Source organism: Lytechinus variegatus, chromosome 1, assembly GCF_018143015.1.
Source record: "Lytechinus variegatus isolate NC3 chromosome 1, Lvar_3.0, whole genome shotgun sequence".
NCBI classification, from domain to species: domain Eukaryota; kingdom Metazoa; phylum Echinodermata; class Echinoidea; order Temnopleuroida; family Toxopneustidae; genus Lytechinus; species Lytechinus variegatus.
Genome location: NC_054740.1, coordinates 27,568,451 through 27,588,888, shown reverse-complemented (window position 1 = coordinate 27,588,888; position 20,438 = coordinate 27,568,451). Strand labels below are relative to the sequence as shown.

Sequence of the window (20,438 nt, the reverse complement as noted above, 5' to 3'; positions counted from 1 at the left end):
CTATTACTACTTCTACTCAGGGTAGGATGTTACTTTTCATTTTAGGGACTAATTTTTTTCACATTAGGGCAATTGTAAAAATTTTATTTTAAGGGCTCCTATTTCTTAACAAGTAATTATGGTGTAAAAGCATTTCTATACATTCTGATTAATGCAGAAAATTAATTTTGAGACCAATACTTTTTCTGGCAGGTCTTGGGGCAACTTGAAAAGATAGCTGCCCCCACAGCATTCAATTAGGGGAAATTTAGGGGGGATTTGGGCGACCATGAGGGAAAATTTCCTGTCAGCATCATGTATTTTTGAGCTACTACTACTACTTCTACTACTACTACTACTACTACTACTACTACTACTACTACTACTACTTCTACTACTACTACTTCTACTACTACTACTACTACTACTACTACTACTACTACTACTACTACTACTACTACTACTACTACTACTACTACTACTACTACTACTACTGCTACTACTAATACTACTACTAATACTACTGCTACTGCTGCTGCTGCTACTACTACTACTACTACTACTACTACCACTACTACTACTACGACTACTACTCTACTACTACTACTACTACTACTACTACTACTACTACTCTACTACTACTACTACTGCTACTACTACTGCTGCTGCTACTACTACTACTACTACTACTACTACTACTACTACTACTACTACTACTACTACTACTACTACATGTACTACTACTACTACTACTACTACTAATACTACTACTGCTACTACTTCTACTACTACTACTTCTACTACTACTACTACTTCTACTACTACTAAGTACTACTACTACTACTACTAAGTACTACTACTACTACTAATACTACTACTGCTACTGCTGCTGCTGCTGCTACTACTACTAATACTACTACTACTACTTCTACTACTACTACTTCTACTACTACTACTACTACTACTACTACTACTACTACTAAGTACTACTACTAAGTACTACTACTACTGCATACTCACTTGAGATCTATCCTGGGTATGACACTCTTTATATTCTTTGTCTCCTTGTCAAGGTAGCCCATGATCTCTGTGTGGTTACGTCCTTTAGCTAGTAGTAGGGGTGTCTTGTGGTTATGGTCTTCTAAATCGACCTCTACGCCATCCTGCTCACAGAGCATCTTGACTGTGTTTAGGTCACCATTGATGCAGGCAAGATGAAGGGGAGTCTGCAATAAACGTAAGATTAGACTTAAATAATTAGAAGAGCAACTATTAACCCAATCTAGGTCAAGATACAAGGAAAAGTGATCAATTCTTTAGTCTTGAATAACCCGTTAGAAAATGAAAAGTTTATGAAAAGAGCAACTATCTGTACCAACAAAATAGGTCAAGCTACTGGAAAAAATGATTAAATATTTAAAAGTTTAAAGAAAATACTAGAAATATTGCAGCTGTATGGAATAATAATACATGTAATGTATTTGGGCGTTAGTACAAAATATTGGTGGTAACTTTGGAACTGTCTGAAACACACTAACTGAAGCAGAGTGCAAATTTACTGATTAAAGATGGCAGAGGAGTTACTAATGCCCGACTGAGTAATGTGCATTATTTGTTTTATAATGTATAACGAAATGGGTCCTTGTCTTTGATAAAGCCATCAACACGTAGTATTCTTCAACCTGGTAAAGGGTGCAAACAAATATGAATTGCAACAGTAGACACAATACCATTTTCTCGTGCTCAGAATTCAATAATGATAAAATTACATGTAGCATTTGAAAGGCATCAATTGCCTAGTTGCCTATTTAATAATGCACTAAAACTACATATCACACCTGCTTTAGCTGATACATCCAAATAATTAATCCTACTGGGAACCCAGAGCTACCGACCTTCTACAAATATAAAAAGGCATCCTAATGGCAAGAAAGGGAACTTGACAAAACGTACCTTAACCCTAAATGAGCCGGGTTATTTGGACCCCTCTCACAGCCGGGGTATTCCCCCTCCCTTAAGATCTCGTCCACAAAAATTTGCACAGTGGTATAAAATCTACAAGGGTGTATGGATAATCTTTTTTAAGATTTTTCATTTAATGAATTAATTATGCTAATCTATGCATGAAATAAAACATTTGCTCTAATCAACTATTATACGGCCCTAAAAAACTGCTAATTTTTTATTCACAGACTCTTTGTAGGATCCCGATCAAATGTACTTTTGATATCAAAATTTTTTTCTTATGTGTTTTATTGTGTATTTATTTTTATTTCTTTGCTTTTTGACTTTTTGTTTAAAATTGTTGGAAATTGTTGCAGACTTAATTCTGATCACAAGCAAAACAAAAATTAAGTTTCATCAGTAAAAGTAGAAATAATGATACATTTGGTCATTTTCAAACAAAAGTGGACATGGGGGTGAAAATTAAAACTTGCTAGAAATCATTAGGCATCAATGTTTTTTGAAACTAGACATCTTAAAGTATATTTTTCCATTTCATTTACATAAAAGTATTAATTATGTCTTGAGATACAGTGAATTTTATGCAAGGGAAATTAAATGTTACAAAATGTTGATTTTTGCATTAAAATTCACATATTGCCTATCACAATATAAAATTTGTATTAGAAGCACATTTGTTGGCAAGATACAAGCTGTGTATTGTATCTAACTCCTAAATAGCAAAAAAAAATTCTGTGAAGTGTTTTTCTGAAAAAAATTGGGTTTCAAAGTTTTCAAAACTGGTTGTCGTGTCACTCACGTTTTAAATGCAAAAAGTTTTCTAGAGCTGTGTATTCTGAAAATTAATTTATCCCAGTACTGGAGCAAATACAGTTTATCTGTACCTTATTGTATATAAAGTAACTTGGTCCAATGTGTTAAGGTAAAGCTGAAATTAACTGTTAAAGTTGTGTCGTGTCACTCACAATGTCGTGTCACTCACGAAATGTCGTGTCACTCACGGTATCATATTGTGTATAAAAAAGGACATCCAGTAATTTTTGAAGCGTTTTACCAGGGATACAGTCAAAATGTTGTTCCTGACATCATTTAGGCCTATTTTAGGCTAATAATTTCCTCCATCTTCCTAATTTTACTCCTTTTTATGAAAATATTGAATTTGACATTGAGTTCATCTATTTTCTCTCCTCTCCATGGTTGCCTTGGTTTAAAAAATCCTGACAATTTTCCATTGGTGTGAAGACTTGGATCCTAATTCATATTTTGGTGAATGTACTGTGATTAAGAATATAACAACATAATCAATCAACACAAAATTATGAATGTATCAAGAGAAAACCCACTATACTCTAGCAATGGACATATTTACAATGCATAAAGGGTTGGTGATGTTTCAGGTCATACCTACATGTAGGTATTACTTGAACATTCTGTCTCCATTTACAGAAATGAGCAGAAAGTTCACCTTTTTCAGCAATGTTATTTCTTTGTTATACTCATAGAGCTTTAGAAAAGTCAGGGATCCTTTTTTGAAATTTGCAGAAATTTAGTGGTAAAGTAGTGTACATGAGATATAAGAGATCACCATGAACACCAAACATTTTTTCAAATTCGGGAAAGAAAATATTTTTCTTTTCCTTCTGATTGATTAAATCAACCTTTTCATTTGCCATAAAGCTTGTATTCCAGGACATGAAATAAACAAATTTGCAAGAAAACATAAACATTTCAGGTGAGAATGTACTGAGATTTGATAGAACATTTTGGATATTGCTTGAAGCAGCTACATGCCAAGTTCAAAATCATTATTTGTTCGGCCACCATTCATACCGCTAGTGATTAACTACATGTAGGGTCTGAACAGCAAACTACCGTAAGCGGGCCGATGTGTGTTCAGAGCAGATTTGCATTTACACATATTCATTACAACAAAATGATGCATGTTCATGTAGGTCCCAACAAGTCCCAACCGAGACCGCATTTTGATTTTTTGGGGGGGGTGTACCCTGATAAGAACAGAGCTGGACCTCGAGGGGAAAAAGCTATTGAGGTATAAAGGGAGCCTGGTTGAGATGCTGAATTGGATTTTAGTGTGACATCCAAGGGCTTAGAAAAGGAAAGGCTAATGACTTGTAGTTGTTATGTAATAGTAGCAGACTGCAAGAATCAGGTACTGACTGCGTCTTTCACCTTGTGGCTTTCCCTGGATTCCCGTGGTATGGTATATGATCAAATAATTAGCAATGAAAAGGTGCTTACAAGATTCCAGCTAAAAGCATAGCTCTGAATTTTGGTACAGTGCCTACATGTACATGTACTGCCTTGGGAGGGTCCACATACAAGCAGTGTTCAGGAGAAAACCTATGCTTGTTGAGATGAATTCCCAAGTTTCTCAAGGATTTGCTGATAGTCCATCTGAAGTGTGCAGCAACGTGATTGGGCCATTGGGGTTTGGTACCAAAAAAGACATTGAAACTGCCATGTCCTATTTGGACAATGCCTAAAATATTAAAGGAGGATAATATTGTAATCCAATATTTCAAGAAAAAGGAGTCATACATGACATCATTGGCTACCAGACCATGCCAGATGATGTTAGTGACTATTGAGAATACCTTTCTTACAAGGAACAATTGTATGAACCTGTAAACTTTCATATACAGATAGGGAGAAAGAGTTAAAGTTGAATGATATCAGGCCACAAAAAGAATGTTTGAGTTGATGTCAATGCCAAGACCTCATAACACCTCCTTCAAGTGCCCCCTCCTCCTCTAAAGAGGAGAGTGGTAGAAGCCCTAGTGTGACAATGTGGTATGGTATAGGGAATGTGAGTTGATGGGCAAATATGACCATAAACCAAGAATAAAACATCAGGATGACATGAACTTTAAAGAAAGCAGTTATTATGTAATTAAGCTTGTTTTTTGGTTAATGGTATTTTACTCTTCTAGATCATGCAAAAAATACTTTCAATGTTGAGATAAATGTTGTATTTTTGCACTTGTCGTGTCACTCACGTTTTGGATGTCGTGTCACTCACGGTATATAGGAGGGTACCATTTTCCATAGAGGTTTGATTGATTTTGACTATATGTGTTAGATAGGTACACTATTTATGTCCATTTACTGGTACTCACAGTACTCCATGACAACTACTTGGGCACGAATCCAACCATATGTGTTAGTGGTCAGAAACCCATGTCCAAAATTTGTCGTGTCACTCACGCACCGTTTTTTAATCATATCTACTAAACGAATTGTTGAATTCAAATCAAACTCGCAGTGGCCCATGCCAGTCCTACATTGTATATAATATAGTAGTCATGATTGATTCATAACCTTTAAGTTTGAAGATATGAGCCCTTAAACCTCTCCGATTGTCGTGTCACTCACGTTTGAAAATGACCATTTATGAATTTTGGCCAAATACTCAATTTGCATTGGATTTGTACATGAATTCACATTTTCGAGCAGTATAGGGTCTGAAATGCACTTACATAATGTTGTGTGATTTCATAACCGCGTATCCGGGCATCGCAAATTTGGTCTCAAAAGTTGTGAGAGATGTTGAAGTAAAAAGTTAGCGAGCGGCGCAGTTAAAACATTTCTCGCGGCGGATTTATCATGGAAAATGTAGAGGGGGCGGAATCCGCCTCCTCCCGCCTCCCCCCCCCCCCCCCCCCGGGCCTTGTAGGGTTAGAAGTCCAGACCTGCCAACTTCTGGGAATAAGGAACTTATTCAGTGATCCTAAAAGCTGTATTTTGAAAGATTGACCCTAAATGACCTCTGACTTTTTAACCTGAAGTTACATTCTACGTACTTTATATTACATTAGAGGCATAATCATGTCACAGAAATCTGTTTATTTGGCTTACACTGTACATGTATGATTACATAACGAGATTTATCCTCCACTGAGGACTAAATAAACAAGGTCTATGTTGTTTGATAGTATCCATCAGGTTCATCAAATTGTGTGTTGTCTATTGTAAACAGAGGATTGGTTTTTTTTATGTTAGTCATAGCATTTATGAGGCACTGATTTATCTAGTGGCCTATTCCATGGCGCACTATATACATGTATAACCCCGCCTATAGCTCCAACTGCTAAAGGCACTTGGTGCATTCAAGGAATTAATCCTGTCGGGTAACCATTTCACCTCACCTGGGTTGAGTGCTGCACAATGTGACTTGGTAAATTTCTTACTGAAGGAAAACATGCCATGGCTGGGATTCGAACCCACGTCCTTCTGATTAAGAGACGAGAGTCGTTACCACTAGACCACAATGCCCCCACATGAGATTAGCCCAATATTTGCACAGGTAGATTAATCCCATTATAATCATCAAATAGCATCCAGTTAAAGCTAGAGATCTCTGTGTACTGTTTAGGGAATAATCATTAGATTAAACAAGTTTTCAACACAAGTAATAATATGCTTGTCTGGATTTGTAACATTATTCATAGTATGTCTGGTGATATATAATGCAAGAAAGGAGGGAATATTACAAGCATGAGCAAATTCATGATATATAAGCATATCTTGTCCCTTTTTTATTTTTTAAATGACTCTACATCACTGCTTACTTTGTTTTAAAAAATCATTCCATTAAGGGAAATTATTCAAGATCTAGGTCTGTAACAATTATGGATGTAATACAACCTTGATTTTTTTTCTCTGCTATGTGTACATGTATGTCTCTGTTTGGGGTTTCATTTTTTTTATTCTTCACTTGAGAATCAAAGCACATGATTTGGCTCCTATTTCAGGAAAATCAATTTAACACATTACAAGCTTCTGAAAAAATACTACTGAAATCATATAGTTGGTTGCAATTCTATACCTAGCACCTGTTATTGGAAACAAGCATTACTGAAAAATGACCCGGGTCCCGTTAACACAAAGGTTAACGATTAATTGCACGCTTGATTTTCAAGATAGATTGTACATTGCAGTCAATGTATTCGATTGTAGAAAAGTGTTAAAGGATCATTGCTCAGTTTTGTGTTGCGGTCCCCTGGGCCCGCTAACACGAGGCTTTATGAGTGAGCATATCACTAATTTGTACCATTGATTGCACATAACGATCAATGCGATCAAACCAGCCTTATAATCAATCATAAATTTTGTGTTTAAGGGACCTGATGGGAGCTTTATAAAGCTGTTTGTAAATTACAAGCAAGTCTAAGAACGACTGGTGAACTTTTCTTACGTGCTAAATAATCACCAGTGAACATTCAATGGTGAATATCATTTACCGCAAGAAAGGATCACCTGGGGCCATAACACAAAGCTTAGCAATGATTGTAGAACATTTTTCTATGATTGATTGCATTGACTACAATGTATAATCAATCGTGAAAATCAAGTGTACGATTATTCACTAACCTTTGTGTTACGGGTCCCAGTTGTTCTTAATATCACTCTTAACTCACAAACAGCTTTATGAAACTGCCCAATGAACCTGGGGAGTGTTTTGTAAATATTTCTATCCAACAAGTTGTCAGATCTGACAACTTTCCTTGGTTTTGATTGGCTGAGGAGCACTGTTACTATGGCAAATGTCGGACAAAACAGGACTTGTCAGATAAAACGTCCAACAAGTCCTTTCATGAAACGCTCCCCTGAAGTCCGGCTTACCTGACCATAGTTATCCTTTTGTCTTGGGTTGAATCCAGAATAAATTAGTAATCTCGTCAGCTCGCAGAAACCTACGAATTAGATGAAACAAGAGAAATGAAAAAAAAAGAGTAACACAGCAAATAAAAGGGTTCATGGCATAAACGGTAATAAATGTATTCTTCAACATGTATTGGATTGCAGGATGTAAACTGGAAAAGTACTCTGCTGCTCATATATACTTAAGGTGGGATGCTAGTAAATATTTGCGATCAACTACAAATTTCTATTACTACTTCACTACTACTAAATCATTTGTACAGTAACTAATGCAAACAAATAAAATTATAAATACTTCTTTCTGTAACAAGCAGACCAGCTTTCCAGTGTGCACATATTTACTATTAATTCCCAAACTAATGATTTATTTTGGGTCCCCAAATTGACTACCAACTGATTGAAAATTAGTTTCAGTTTGTCTTTTTTAATATTGGATATCTTCTCGTACAATATACATGTATAATATGTGTATTTCTGCAAGTAAATATAACATACATGCATATTTTTAATACAATATGTATGATACATATTCTATAATACATATCATATTTTATTGTATTATCATCTTTGAATATCCTTTAAAGATGAAGAACCCTGTTTAAGGAGTGAAAACTACATGGACAATTTTTTTTACATGAAAAGCTCTCACATGGAAACTGGATTATATTGATTCCTTGCTTATGGATGCAATAAATGGAATTGTCATCTATATAGAGCGTTTTAGCCATACATTAAAAATGCATATTTTGTTCTGCATCAATTGCCTGTGCAGTATCAGAGGGTATCCCTAGAATGGCCGAAATCCAAAGAATATCCCATAGGCTCCTGTACAAAATTTGCTATTGAATACGATAGCATATTGGACAGTATGGTGCGCCTGCACGAATGCATGAAATATACAACGCGTACAACAATGAAAGCAATGCGGTGCGCAGCATAGAGCACAACTACGCTTGACGACGTAATAACGAATTACAGGCAAGTCGCAAGTCAACGACCAAATTTGATCTCATGAAGTGATGATGCCATTAGGTGATCAGTGATATTACTTGTTCAATCAAATTTCTCCCGCTTTTTGATTGCAAGGGGTGGGATAGATAATACTTATATCGGATGGCTTTCTTTCATGGAATACCAGAAATATTCGACTCGTTAGGGCCAATATTCCATTGACCTGCAATTCGTGGAAGATTTGCCAAAACTCTTGGATTATTTCTGGTATTCCATTCTGAGCCACCCAATATAATTATTAACTAGGTAATGATTACCTTTAAATGCAGCCCAATGCAATGCATTGTCCCCTTCTCTGTCTGTGAGTTGAAGCCTTGCCCCTTTACCCATGAGGTAACCAGAGAGCTGTGTCTGGCCGTACTGGCAAGCTATGATCAGAGGTGAACAGCCCTGAGGAAAAAGGCAAGTTAAAATATTAGGTTAAAGTTTGAAATGCTCCATCAAATTGTTCATAATTGTTCTCTTGCTTCTGTTGCCATTAAATACTATTATTTGATTTTATTTTATTTATTTCTGCATTCACATCAGTATCAAAATTACAAAATACATATATACAACATACAAAGGTAATATATATATAATAAAATAATATCAAAAAGATGTGTTATACATTTTTTCAAAACAAGATTATTTAAATGAATGCAGGAGACCACCATCGTGAGTGATTAGGCTTGATGAGGCCTCGTAAAAGGTACTTAATAGTTCTTCATTGATCAAGTGGGTGCGGTGCAGGTGTAGATGGATTTGTGGGTTATTAAGGTTATTAATAATTTGGGGTTAGTCTGGTGGAGGTTTCCAGATATGCGGGTTGGGTAGGAATGGACAGACCTGCTGAACCTAAACATACATGTATTATTAAAAGACTGAGGAAGTTTATTATTCAAATACTTCAAAATAAATATTGCAACTTGAATCATATTAATATCAAAGATTTTTAATGTTTTGAGTTTGTGAAAAAATGGGTCAGTATGAGCCAAGTACATGTAATGTGAGCCTGTACACATATGGTTAGCTCTATTGCATTCATGCAAGTTTTGCCCTTATTGTGACATCACTTCTTCAGATTAATTCCAAGAGTTTGTTAAAAAAATAGAGGTCCCAATAACATGCATTTATCAGAGTCTCTCCTGTATTAAATATTATAAACCTGCTATAGTTTTTCTTGCATCTCACTTAAAATTCAACTGATGAATTCTTCCATGTACTATCCACATTTATCACAGAAAAGTTGTGACCCACCAGGGAAATTATTCCTCTCATGACGATAAAGTAATTATGAAATGCAGAGGTTGATTGCTGTTGTGGGGATATTCACCTTAGGCAAATGTTGCTCACATGGAGGGGTTTTTTTTTATAATAAAATGCAGATTGTGTTAATGATCAGATAATGAATTTCAATAAAATCCAACAAATTGAACACAGAGATTGTGTGAATGTGTGTTTTGATGATTCTACATGTACATGTACCTACAAGAAAACGTTCTATCTGCATGGATTAAGATTTTCTAAACTTTTCTCTTTTTACAAAAGAGTTTGCTTATGCAGACTCACCTAAGAGCACAGAATGCAATGTAATTCAATACGATTTCCATTTAAGAAAATGGAAAACTGAGGTATCTACTCTAACCCAAATCAAAATGTTCAGAGATGACAACCTTTTCAACGAGGTTTCTATTAACCCTATCTAGGCCGGGGTATTTTGGGAGTTCATATGGCCGGGGGGGGGGGCCTCCCAGCCCCAACCTTGTGATTTCGGCCGTCGACTGCGCGATCGCGCCGAAAAATTGGCACATTGGTTGCCTGGGACATAATCTACAAGATTGTATAGTAATTCATTTCATGCGAATCGCCATTAAGTACCGTAAGTAACGGTGTATTAACCGCACCTTTTTCTCGGCGGGGTAGAAGCAAAAGTCGGGGGTGCGGTTTATACACGGTGACGGGTCTGAGCCAGCCCGCCGTAACCCCTCCCGTACATGTACGATGTCTGCCAGTTCACAACACATCGAGTGGCCGGGCGTAGCCGCCCAGGCAATGTCGTTTAGAGGGGTATGAGCCGCGGGTAATGGGAAGTGATTATTGCAATATTAATTAAATGTTGTCCATAACAAACGCACCCACCTTCATGACACTAATTTCGACTTTATTCTCGATTCAAAGTAGTGAAGTTCCCTGGCTAATTTAAAAGAGACGCCAAGCATACTCGGTAATATTTTGTCACCGCTGAGCGCGAGCGAGAGTTGAGTGAGCTTTAGAGATTGCGTTGTAATGTGGTTATAGTGCGACTTAAGCTGGCGCTATTCAAAGTCCCGTTTCGCGCCAGCTTGTTTTTTCCTTCCTGTTTGCTTTTCATAAGATACCATGTAAACCACGCACGAGAGAGACGGCACGAAGCCGTAAAAAAACAACTGGAAAAAATGCAAATTTCTTTGTTTCTTGAACCTTCCTATAATCCCGTATCCAAAATTCATGCTAAGACATCAAAATTCTGAAAGTGATTGTGAGATTGTGATGCAAGAAATGTGAATGTTTCTTCCTCCTACGCTGGGAAAGACACAGATCATAATTTGATAAGATGTACTGGCATGACTTGTACTGTATCGTAGTTTGCAATGTAATGGCAGTGCTGTGTGTGTACACTGTGACTGTGACGTGAGGTGAGCGAGTGTGTAAGTTGCCAATATTGTCGGGACCGTTCTTTCTTTCTAACATTTGTAGATGAATTGATCAAGAACAGCATATTTCTGCATACCGGTAATCTCTTTGGATACTTTGAAATCTTAAAAACTTAGATTTTGTTTCTTCGTACCTCAAATATGCATGTAAATGTGAGATTTTTTTTTTTTTTTTTTTTTTTTTTAGTCCAAAGTTGGGGGTGCGGTTAATACATGGGTGCGGTTAATACACCGTTACTTACGGTAATGCTAATTTATGCGTAATTAGTATGCAAAATCATACTTTTTCCTTTAACTCCGAAATAAAGCTCCAAATGTACTCATTTTTGGTATAGAAACTCTTTGTGGTGTTCTTAGCAAGTGTACATGAAAAAAATTGCAATATCAAATCATTTTCTTATGCATTATATTTTTTTTGCAATTTCTTATGTATTTCTATGTTTTTTCGACCTTTTGTTTTTCATTGTTTTTTCAATGAAATTTGTTTGGGACTCTTCTGAGACTATAAAAAGCATAAAATCAATACATTTAGACCAGCAAAACTAAAAAAATAATTATACATTTATGAATTTTGGTTGAAAACACAATTTGCATTGAATTTGTACACAAAACCAAGTTTTTGAGCATTTTTTGTCTGACATGCACTTACATAATGTTGCGTAACTTCGGAACCACATACCCGGGTGACCCAAAATTGGTCTCAAAAGTTGCGCAAGACTTGAAAGTAAAAAGTCAGCGAGCAGCGCGGTCAAAAAATTTCGCACGGCAAAAATATCACACGATTCATTGAGGGGGGGATTCCAAGGCCCCCCCCCGGCCTAGATAGGGTTAAGAATATATACATCAAAAAGATGTAGCAGGGGCGTAGATAGCGGGGGGATGGGGGGGATGCATCCCCCCAGAATTTTAGGTGGGGGGGATGGTGTGTACAATCATCCCCCCCAGGTTTCTGTGGGGGAAGAAGCAAAACTATACAGTAATAAAGCAATGAATGCTAGTTAAAATCAATCAATAATAATAGCAGTAATAATCATAACGTACAGCAATGACAAACATGATCAAAATTGGACTTTTATTCAGAGTCAATCATCTTATATGCATTTACAACTTGCAAGTTTTAAGTAATAACAACTGTCTTGCGTCGTCATTTACATTTAAGGATCGTTATTCAGAGTTTCACCAAGTACATTTCCTTATAATAATTATGTATTTGCAAAGTTCAAAATATTTCATTACAGATTTAAGAAAGTGTCGCTTAATCACTCCCTTTCAGAGCAATTGCTTTCATAACACATTAACACTGTTCAAACGAATTAATAAGAAATTACCTATACACATACACTGACCCTTTTCCCTGCTGGCCATGTCCTCAACCCCTACTTTGCAAAGGAAATGTGAAAATTTTCAGTCTCTAAGGAGCGAATTAGTAAATGAATGATTTTGGAATGAAAGTGCAAATTTTGGATGGCCTCAGTGATATCCGAGGTTTTTTCACTCAATATTCACTCTTTCATATATTCACTCCTTAAAGAGTGAACTATTTCACTAATTTTTTCAGAGTACTTTTGCGCTTTTCAAAGAAGGTAGAATCATCCAATATATAGACATGCCTTAATTCACGAAGGCAGATTGAATCAATCCATGGATAAGATTAATTTATGGTCTAAGATCACAGAACAAGCCTAACTCGACCCTCAGCGTGTTCATTGTCGGACCTTTGACAAAAAACATAATCATCTCGCGCATTTACGCGATAAAAATTTGACTAATTTCTAGACAAGATTCAATTCAACCTTGTGAATTTCGGTCAATGTAATGACTTGAAATTGTCCAAGCATGTCGCAAGCAAAGCGTTTGAAAACGTCAAAAATTACGACCTTCTTCAAAAGTTGTCAAGAAACTGATGAAGATCGGCCATCAACGTCACAGTTGGAGGACGAACAAAGAACACCAAGTGGGGATGGAGGAGACATGGAGGATGCTCCAGTTGAGAAGACTCCACATGATGGAAATCAAGCAACTGAATCAGAGTGGATGAGTCCAAATCATCCTGCCCCTTCTTCTATTCCGCCAAAGGAAAGACAGAAGCAGAAAATCTATTTCCAGGAAAAATGGTACAAGATGTACCCTTGGATCCATTACGATCCATCATTGAAAGGAGTACTTTGCTTTACTTGTATGAAAGCAGAAAAACTTGGCCATCTAAAAATGGCAAAGAACAAGGAACCAGCATTTGTGGCTACCGGCTTTGATAACTGGAAAAAGGCAACAGAAAGATTTGAGAGCCACAAAGCCTCTGAGTCACATAGAGTCGCCTTGGCGGTTGCTTCAAAATCACAGCCAGCAATTGACGCACAAATGAGTAGCAATCTGAGAAAGCAACAGGAGGAATCAAGCAAAGCCCTTCTAAAAGTGTTCCAGTGCCTGCGATATCTCCTGCGTCAGGGACTTCCATTCCGGGGGCATACGCCAGAGGAAGGTAATTTTGTTCAACTCCTCAAACTTTTCCTGGAAAGCGACGCCGGTCTTGATGACTATCTCAAACGGGCAATCAACTTCACTTCCCCACAATCTCAGGAAGAGATGATTCAGATGTTCTGTCATCAAATCGGGAGAACTCTGGCTGAAGGTATCGCAAAGAATGGACCTTTTGGTGTAATGGTTGATGGAACTCAAGACATAAGTGGTGCAGAACAAGAGTCCATTTGCTTTCGCCATGTTGATGACAATCTCATCGTGCATGAAGACTTTGTGGGACTGTATGAACTACCAAACACGTCCGGTGAAGTAATTTGCAGCATGATATGCGATGTCATCACTCGCCTATCACTGTCGGTGGATAACCTGAGGGCCCAGACATATGATGGTGCAGCCAACATGCAGGGACAATACAGGGGGTGTCAAGCTAGAGTGAAAGAACGACAACCGCTCGCATTGCATTTTCATTGTGGATCCCATGTAGCAAATCTCATCATGCAGCATGCAGTTTCGGAGTGTCCCGCTGTTCGAGATGCTATCCAGTGGGTGCATGAGCTGGGTGTTCTTTTCAAGAGATCTGGAAAGTACAAAGTAAGTGACATTACGTTTATATTTAAAACTTCTACTTCAATTTATATTTGCTAATGTACCTTAAATCAATTGAGTCTGTTTTGCGTCTGTGTAGTATTTATAATGATGTGAGCTATTAGGATAAAATTACAAATAAAGAACACATCGATCATGTTGATATACTCATGATAGTCCATTCTTTACTTTTATGAATGATAGACCATTCTTTACTTTGAAACCCACCTAGGCCATCTTTGAGGAGATTGCACAAGAGAGCTCTTTTGATGATCAGCCGATGAAGCCTTCGACAATTCGGCCCTTGTGTCCTACTCGTTGGCTATGTAGGTTAGCTGCCATCCTCTCCGTCAAGGATAACTACAAGGCTGTTCTCGAAAGCCTCAGAGAGATGGCGTCATCGGGTTCTACAGAATCAGCTGCCAAGGCGAATGGCCTCCTCGATCGCTTTGAGAAGGGAGAAACCTACCTCAGCCTTGAGATGGTCACCAAGCCTATAGCAGCTCTAGAGCAACTGAATCGTTCCTGCCAAGCCCGCTCAGCTGTCGTTTCAGGTAAGATACTTACACTGCCGCATTACATTATTGTATATGAAATTACTCATGAATATTCAGCATAGAATGTGGAAGAAGTAAAGTGTCTCTGTTTTGAAACTACTTTTAAGATCATGTTTTAAGAAACTTAGAACTTCGAAATCCATGAGATTTTACGCTCTTGATAAGAGCAATTTTCTCGGATGTTCTCATACAGTTTTAATCATTCTTTAAATTTCGCCCAAATTGTCATTGTGCAGGTATGCTAGAAGCAGTCAGCGTCACAACTAACCAGATGACTGCATGGCGGACAGACGAGGAGTTCCACGTACTGTATGAAAAAGCAGTGTCCAAGGCAGATGAACTTGGATTAGATCCACTTCGCCTCCCAAGGAAAAGGAATCCTCCTCGAAATTTGACAGGACCAGCAACGGCGTTCAACCCAACAAGTGCAGAACAGTACTACAGGACGCAGTACCTGACCTTTGTCGATGCTGTGGTAGTTCAACTGAACGACAGGTATGATCCTTCCAAGACTGACATGGCTTCGTACAAGAAGCTGGAGGATATGCTTCTCTCTGGGAAAGTAGCGGACGAACGCTTCATCCAGAAATATCCGGAGCTTAAGAAGGACATCTTGGCAGTGCAGCTGGCTATGTTCAAGCAGACGACGGGAGCGTGTAGTTTGCATGAAGCAGAAGTCGCATACCGTAACATGGCGAAGGAAGTACGAAACCTGTTCCCACAAGTTGTTACACTTCTGAAGTTGCTCCTCGTGTGTCCGGTCTCATCAAGTGAATGCGAACGGAGCTTCTCTGCTCTGCGGCGCCTCAAGACATGGCTGAGAAGCACAATGACTCAGCGGAGGCTGAACGCAGTTGCCGTGTGTAACAGCCATCATGACCTGCTCGACAACATATCTGTCCAAAATCTCGCCAAGGAGTTCGCTGCCAGAAGCGAGAAGAGGCGCCAAACATTTGGGCTTTTCTTAACCTAGATTACAAGAGACTTCTGGGACATTAAGCACTTAAGCGTTCATACTTTTGTACTTATACATGTACTGATTATTGAATCGTTCAAGAGAATAGGAACTTAGCAAGTATGTTCCTTTCGAGCGTGTTACCTGATACTGCCATATGAAGCATTAGTATGCCTGTTTTTCCTTCATGTTGGGCATTATAATCCTTTACTGTTAAGGACTGTTTTGCATAACTATATTGGGTGAAAATAAACGTCTTCCAGTTTCAAGAAGTCGAGGCGCAATGTATTTTGGAATTACTTATACCAGTGATTTCTGTACGTGCGCAGTCTTCTAGGTTTGAAGGTTATAAACTGTTACATTTCCTTACCTATGTTTTTATCATAATCATCATAACAAGGTACATAATAAGAAATGAATCGAAATTATAACAAGTTACTATCTATACAGTTTACTTCCGACAACCCGGTGAGGTTTATTTCATTTCCATACTTAATTCAATCAAGCCTTTGTAATCATGGTAATTTTAAACAGAGTGTGCTTATCATTTTAGTGTCCGCATATCTGCACGTGGATAAGAAATATAATGTTGAGCTTTTTTTATTTTACCCCTATTACTATAATTGTAATTGATATTTTTTTTAGTTATTTGGCTGTTTATTTGTTTATTCCTTTAGTTGTTGATTCATTCGTTTGATCATTAACAATATCGCTACTTTTAAAAGAGTATACTACTATACTAGTAAAATAAGGAATACTAGTTATTCTAGATCATGTTTAGCAGGACTGTCATGACCAAGATGATAACTAGACATCCGACAAATGACATTCTCTTATGATCATCTTTACTCATTGTCATTAATTAAACAAAAGATTACTGCCATGAAAAATGTGCAAGGAAGTTTGTTTATTACTGGATGCCCTGTTTATTGCTGAAAGCAAAGTGATTAAAAGACACACGAGATAATCCATGAGGCAGATCGTGTTATTTTGTTATCTTTAACTAGTCTGCTTTGGCCCATGATATTTTGTTTTTATCGAGTACGTTATCTCCTTCATTCTTTATATTTATATATATATAGTATGACCCAGCTAGGGATCATCCCCCCAGGTCTAAGGACCTGTCTACGCCACTGAGATGTAGCATATGTTAGAGCAATCTATGCATCTTGTCACTGTTAAGATTAATGCTATATAATTACAGCAAATACTCCATGAATATAACAAAAGATTTAAAAAAACTAATTGCCTTATTCATAGCAAAAAAGGGCCAAACATGACAATAAGAGGAATGGCTTATTCATGGCAAATAAGAAAAACAAGAGAGAGAACAAATATGTACAAAAAAAGAAACAATTGGCACCTATACCTACACTTTGACAAAGAGAAGTATAGATTGTACATACCTTATTATCTACAGTATCTATATTTACACCAGCCTGGAGAAGAATATCTACCACTGCTATGTGGCCATTCACACATGCCCAGTGGATCGGTCTAGCACCAAGTTCATTCTTGCTCTGGGTATCTGTAGAACAGAGGACAGTTTGTAAGTCTTCATTTGGCGCCATATATGGAAGGGTCAAGTTCGTTGGATACAGTGAAACCTACATGTATCGATGAAGACCACCAAAGTCAGAGAAGGATATCAGTGCACAAGTGGTCTTTGTGAACTGGTTCATTTAATCAGGATAGGAAACAATTTTTATTTATTTAGGAGGAGGGGGGCTATTTCTTTCATTTTAAGGGCTACTTTTTAGGGGCAACAAGTAAATATGCAGTATAAACTAAAACTTTAAACCCCACTTCTATGGAATGCTGGGCATTACAATACATATTTGTATTCATGACAAAGATAAAGATAAAGACAAAGACACAATCAATCAAATTCATTATATTTTGGAATGAGATGACAATTGGCATTTCATGAAAGTTTGGTCCAAGTTTACCCAGGGTTTTAATAGTCTGCAAGCACAGACTCAAATTTGACAATTTAACTAAAACCATGTCTAGGGTGAAGACTAGACTTCATAGCCTCTCTGTGTGTCAAATACAAGCCAGCCATAGTACATAGTGAATCTAGTCTCACTAGTTCAGACTCTGCATAATATGTACTATGCGAATAAGCCAGTTCGTAGTTCCTTTCTGCGCATGATCAAAATATTCTACGCATGATCAGAAGGTCATTTGTACTAAAGTGACATGGTGCTTTAAAATCTAATGAGATAAGCACCAACTTTGATGTCTTGATTATTCATATATTCTTTTGAATTGTCGTTTTCATTTACATCCACAAAAAACAACAATGCTTCCACGAACGACTGGTATTTCACAGTTTGTCAAGTACATTGTGCAACATGCTAAGATATGCATTCATAGTAGGAATGCGACAAATACCTTCATTAAGTGTTCATTGGTGTGATATTCTAGTCACCTGGTCTATTCAATTTCTTCATCCTGCTATGTAAGGCAAGCTTACGTAATATCTTGCTTTGAAATCTGCCTATCATGATGAAAGAAATGAAAGGTTATTTGACCAAAATTGCCCATGAAGTAACTACGAACTGGTCTATTGGGAATACCAAGGGTTTGTGCCTGCAGACTAGGATTTTATCATGGCTATCAGAATATCATCCAAATGAGGTTTTCACACGGCAGCCATGATACGCTCCTACATGCACTCTTACCCAATGGGACTTTACACTGGACCATGATCCTGACGATGTTTGTGAGTCCACCAAGGCAAGCCCAGTGGACCGGTGTATGACCTTTATCATCTTGCTCTGTGAAAATACTAGGCCCTTCTTGCTCCAACAGCTCCTGCACTCTCATCAAATACCTGAAAAATAATCAATTAAAACAAGAAAGCTATATCAGCTATCCTACCACTGCTAAACAGAGCAACAGCAGCTACATCAGAATACATAGGAGCCCCCCCTATCCCCCTCCAAAAAAAAGATAAAGGTTTAACTAATAATGATCGAAGGTCATTTTGTCTCACTTACAATTTGACAAATAACAAAAAAGGTTGTCACTAAAAAAGAAGGTCATCTTGTCCCGTGTTATATTTGGCAAGCCCCCACCCCCCCCCCCCCATAAAAAAGTTTGTCACTAAATATAGAAAGTCATATTGTTCAAAGTAAAACAAATTTGAGAATCAAAAAAGAAAAGATCAAAAAAGAGCAAAGAATATGAACAAAATATGCCCATTACACATATTGCTGTGATTCTTATAAGGGAGGGGAGGGGGCACATAACTTTGTATGAACGACATATTTTTTTTTACATCCAAATATTGACTATGAATCTCAAAAGGTGGAAGGGCCAGAAATGCTCACCCCCCCCCCCGATCTGCCACTGATTCCAATCTATAATGACTTTTCTCTGCAATACTGATGCTTTGAAATCAAGATACAGGTACGGAAGATTGATATATTATGAACGTCTGACAAAAAGATAACAAACCGATCACCTGACCAGTACCATCGGAGTTGATCAGTCCTCACAGCGTTTGGAACGCCCACCAAGAATTCAAGTAAAAAGACTGAAAATGTAAGTTTGACCTCAATCCATTAAATCTTAAACGTCTTAAAGTTTACTTATGATGTTTAGAACTAATTTATACCAAAATTGTTACCATCCAATTAAGGCGTACATTTGCCAAAGTCCTTGGTTGCAAATAGAAACGAAAATAGAACGGCCAAGTCTAACTGGTTTTATCACTTATTTCCCCTATGAGGTCTATACATGTAATGTTTGGACCTCACTACTAGGAATGGTAGTGCCTTGAATTGAAATGTGGGGCAAGGTCCAAGCCAAGGAAGGTCAAATTAAAATGACAATATATGACAGTGACTCACTGTCACTGTCATTTTAATATTTGTGACGATGAGTGACTTCTGAGTTTCTCAGCGGTTTCTTTTGTTTTCATGCACCTTAACATCAAAATAAAAATGGAATCAAACACTCCTCTACACAAGCAAACACATAACAAACAAACAGAGCTGCAGAGCTGAAATTGAAATAGAGAATCGGGCCAGCAGAATATCAGACGCGTGGGACCGAAGAGAGACACTAGGCCCAGCGACCATTCCTGTGACCATACATAATATACACTTAAATATATTGTTCTTACCCCGACTTCACAGCTTGAAAAATATCCATCGGCTTCGGCTGAGCTTTGTTACCAGAGCAACAACCTTTCCCATCGTGTTTATGATCATGATCTTCATTTCCAGGATCATTTTCTGTGTTCGATCTTCTCTGAGTTTGTTGGTGAGTATTCATTTTTGGCTGAAATAATCGTCAACTCTCGTTGGTCGGCGCCTAGATAAACTAAAGTTAGCTCGATTGTCGAAAAGGTATGGTACCTTCAAAGATTTCGGTTCAGGTTATGAGATTTCTTTGTTTCAATTTGTGCTCACAAAAAATAGGAACGAAAGTAAGATCTAAATTCAGATCTCGAAGTTTACTAATTTTTTGGAGAAAAGAAAATTATTTTATTATGAGCACACTCGAATGAAAAGAATTAAATAATTTCAAATCAAGTAA

The 20,438-nt window shown here is 37.5% G+C and overlaps 1 protein-coding gene across 1 annotated transcript in view; it reads right to left on the bottom strand.

The window, feature by feature from the left end:
* Positions 1–20,193, bottom strand: part of LOC121410408 (probable protein S-acyltransferase 23) — a 29,802-nt gene extending 9,609 nt beyond the window's left edge. The window contains exons 1-6 of the mRNA XM_041602482.1: positions 20,023–20,193; positions 18,575–18,726; positions 17,294–17,415; positions 8,895–9,027; positions 7,588–7,658; positions 1,000–1,205 (exon numbers count right to left, since the gene is read on the bottom strand). Coding sequence (XP_041458416.1) covers positions 1,000–1,205; positions 7,588–7,658; positions 8,895–9,027; positions 17,294–17,415; positions 18,575–18,726; positions 20,023–20,174 — 836 coding nt within the window. The 5' untranslated portion in view covers positions 20,175–20,193. The remainder of the gene's footprint in view (positions 1–999; positions 1,206–7,587; positions 7,659–8,894; positions 9,028–17,293; positions 17,416–18,574; positions 18,727–20,022) is intronic.
* Positions 20,194–20,438: the final 245 nt, after the last annotated feature.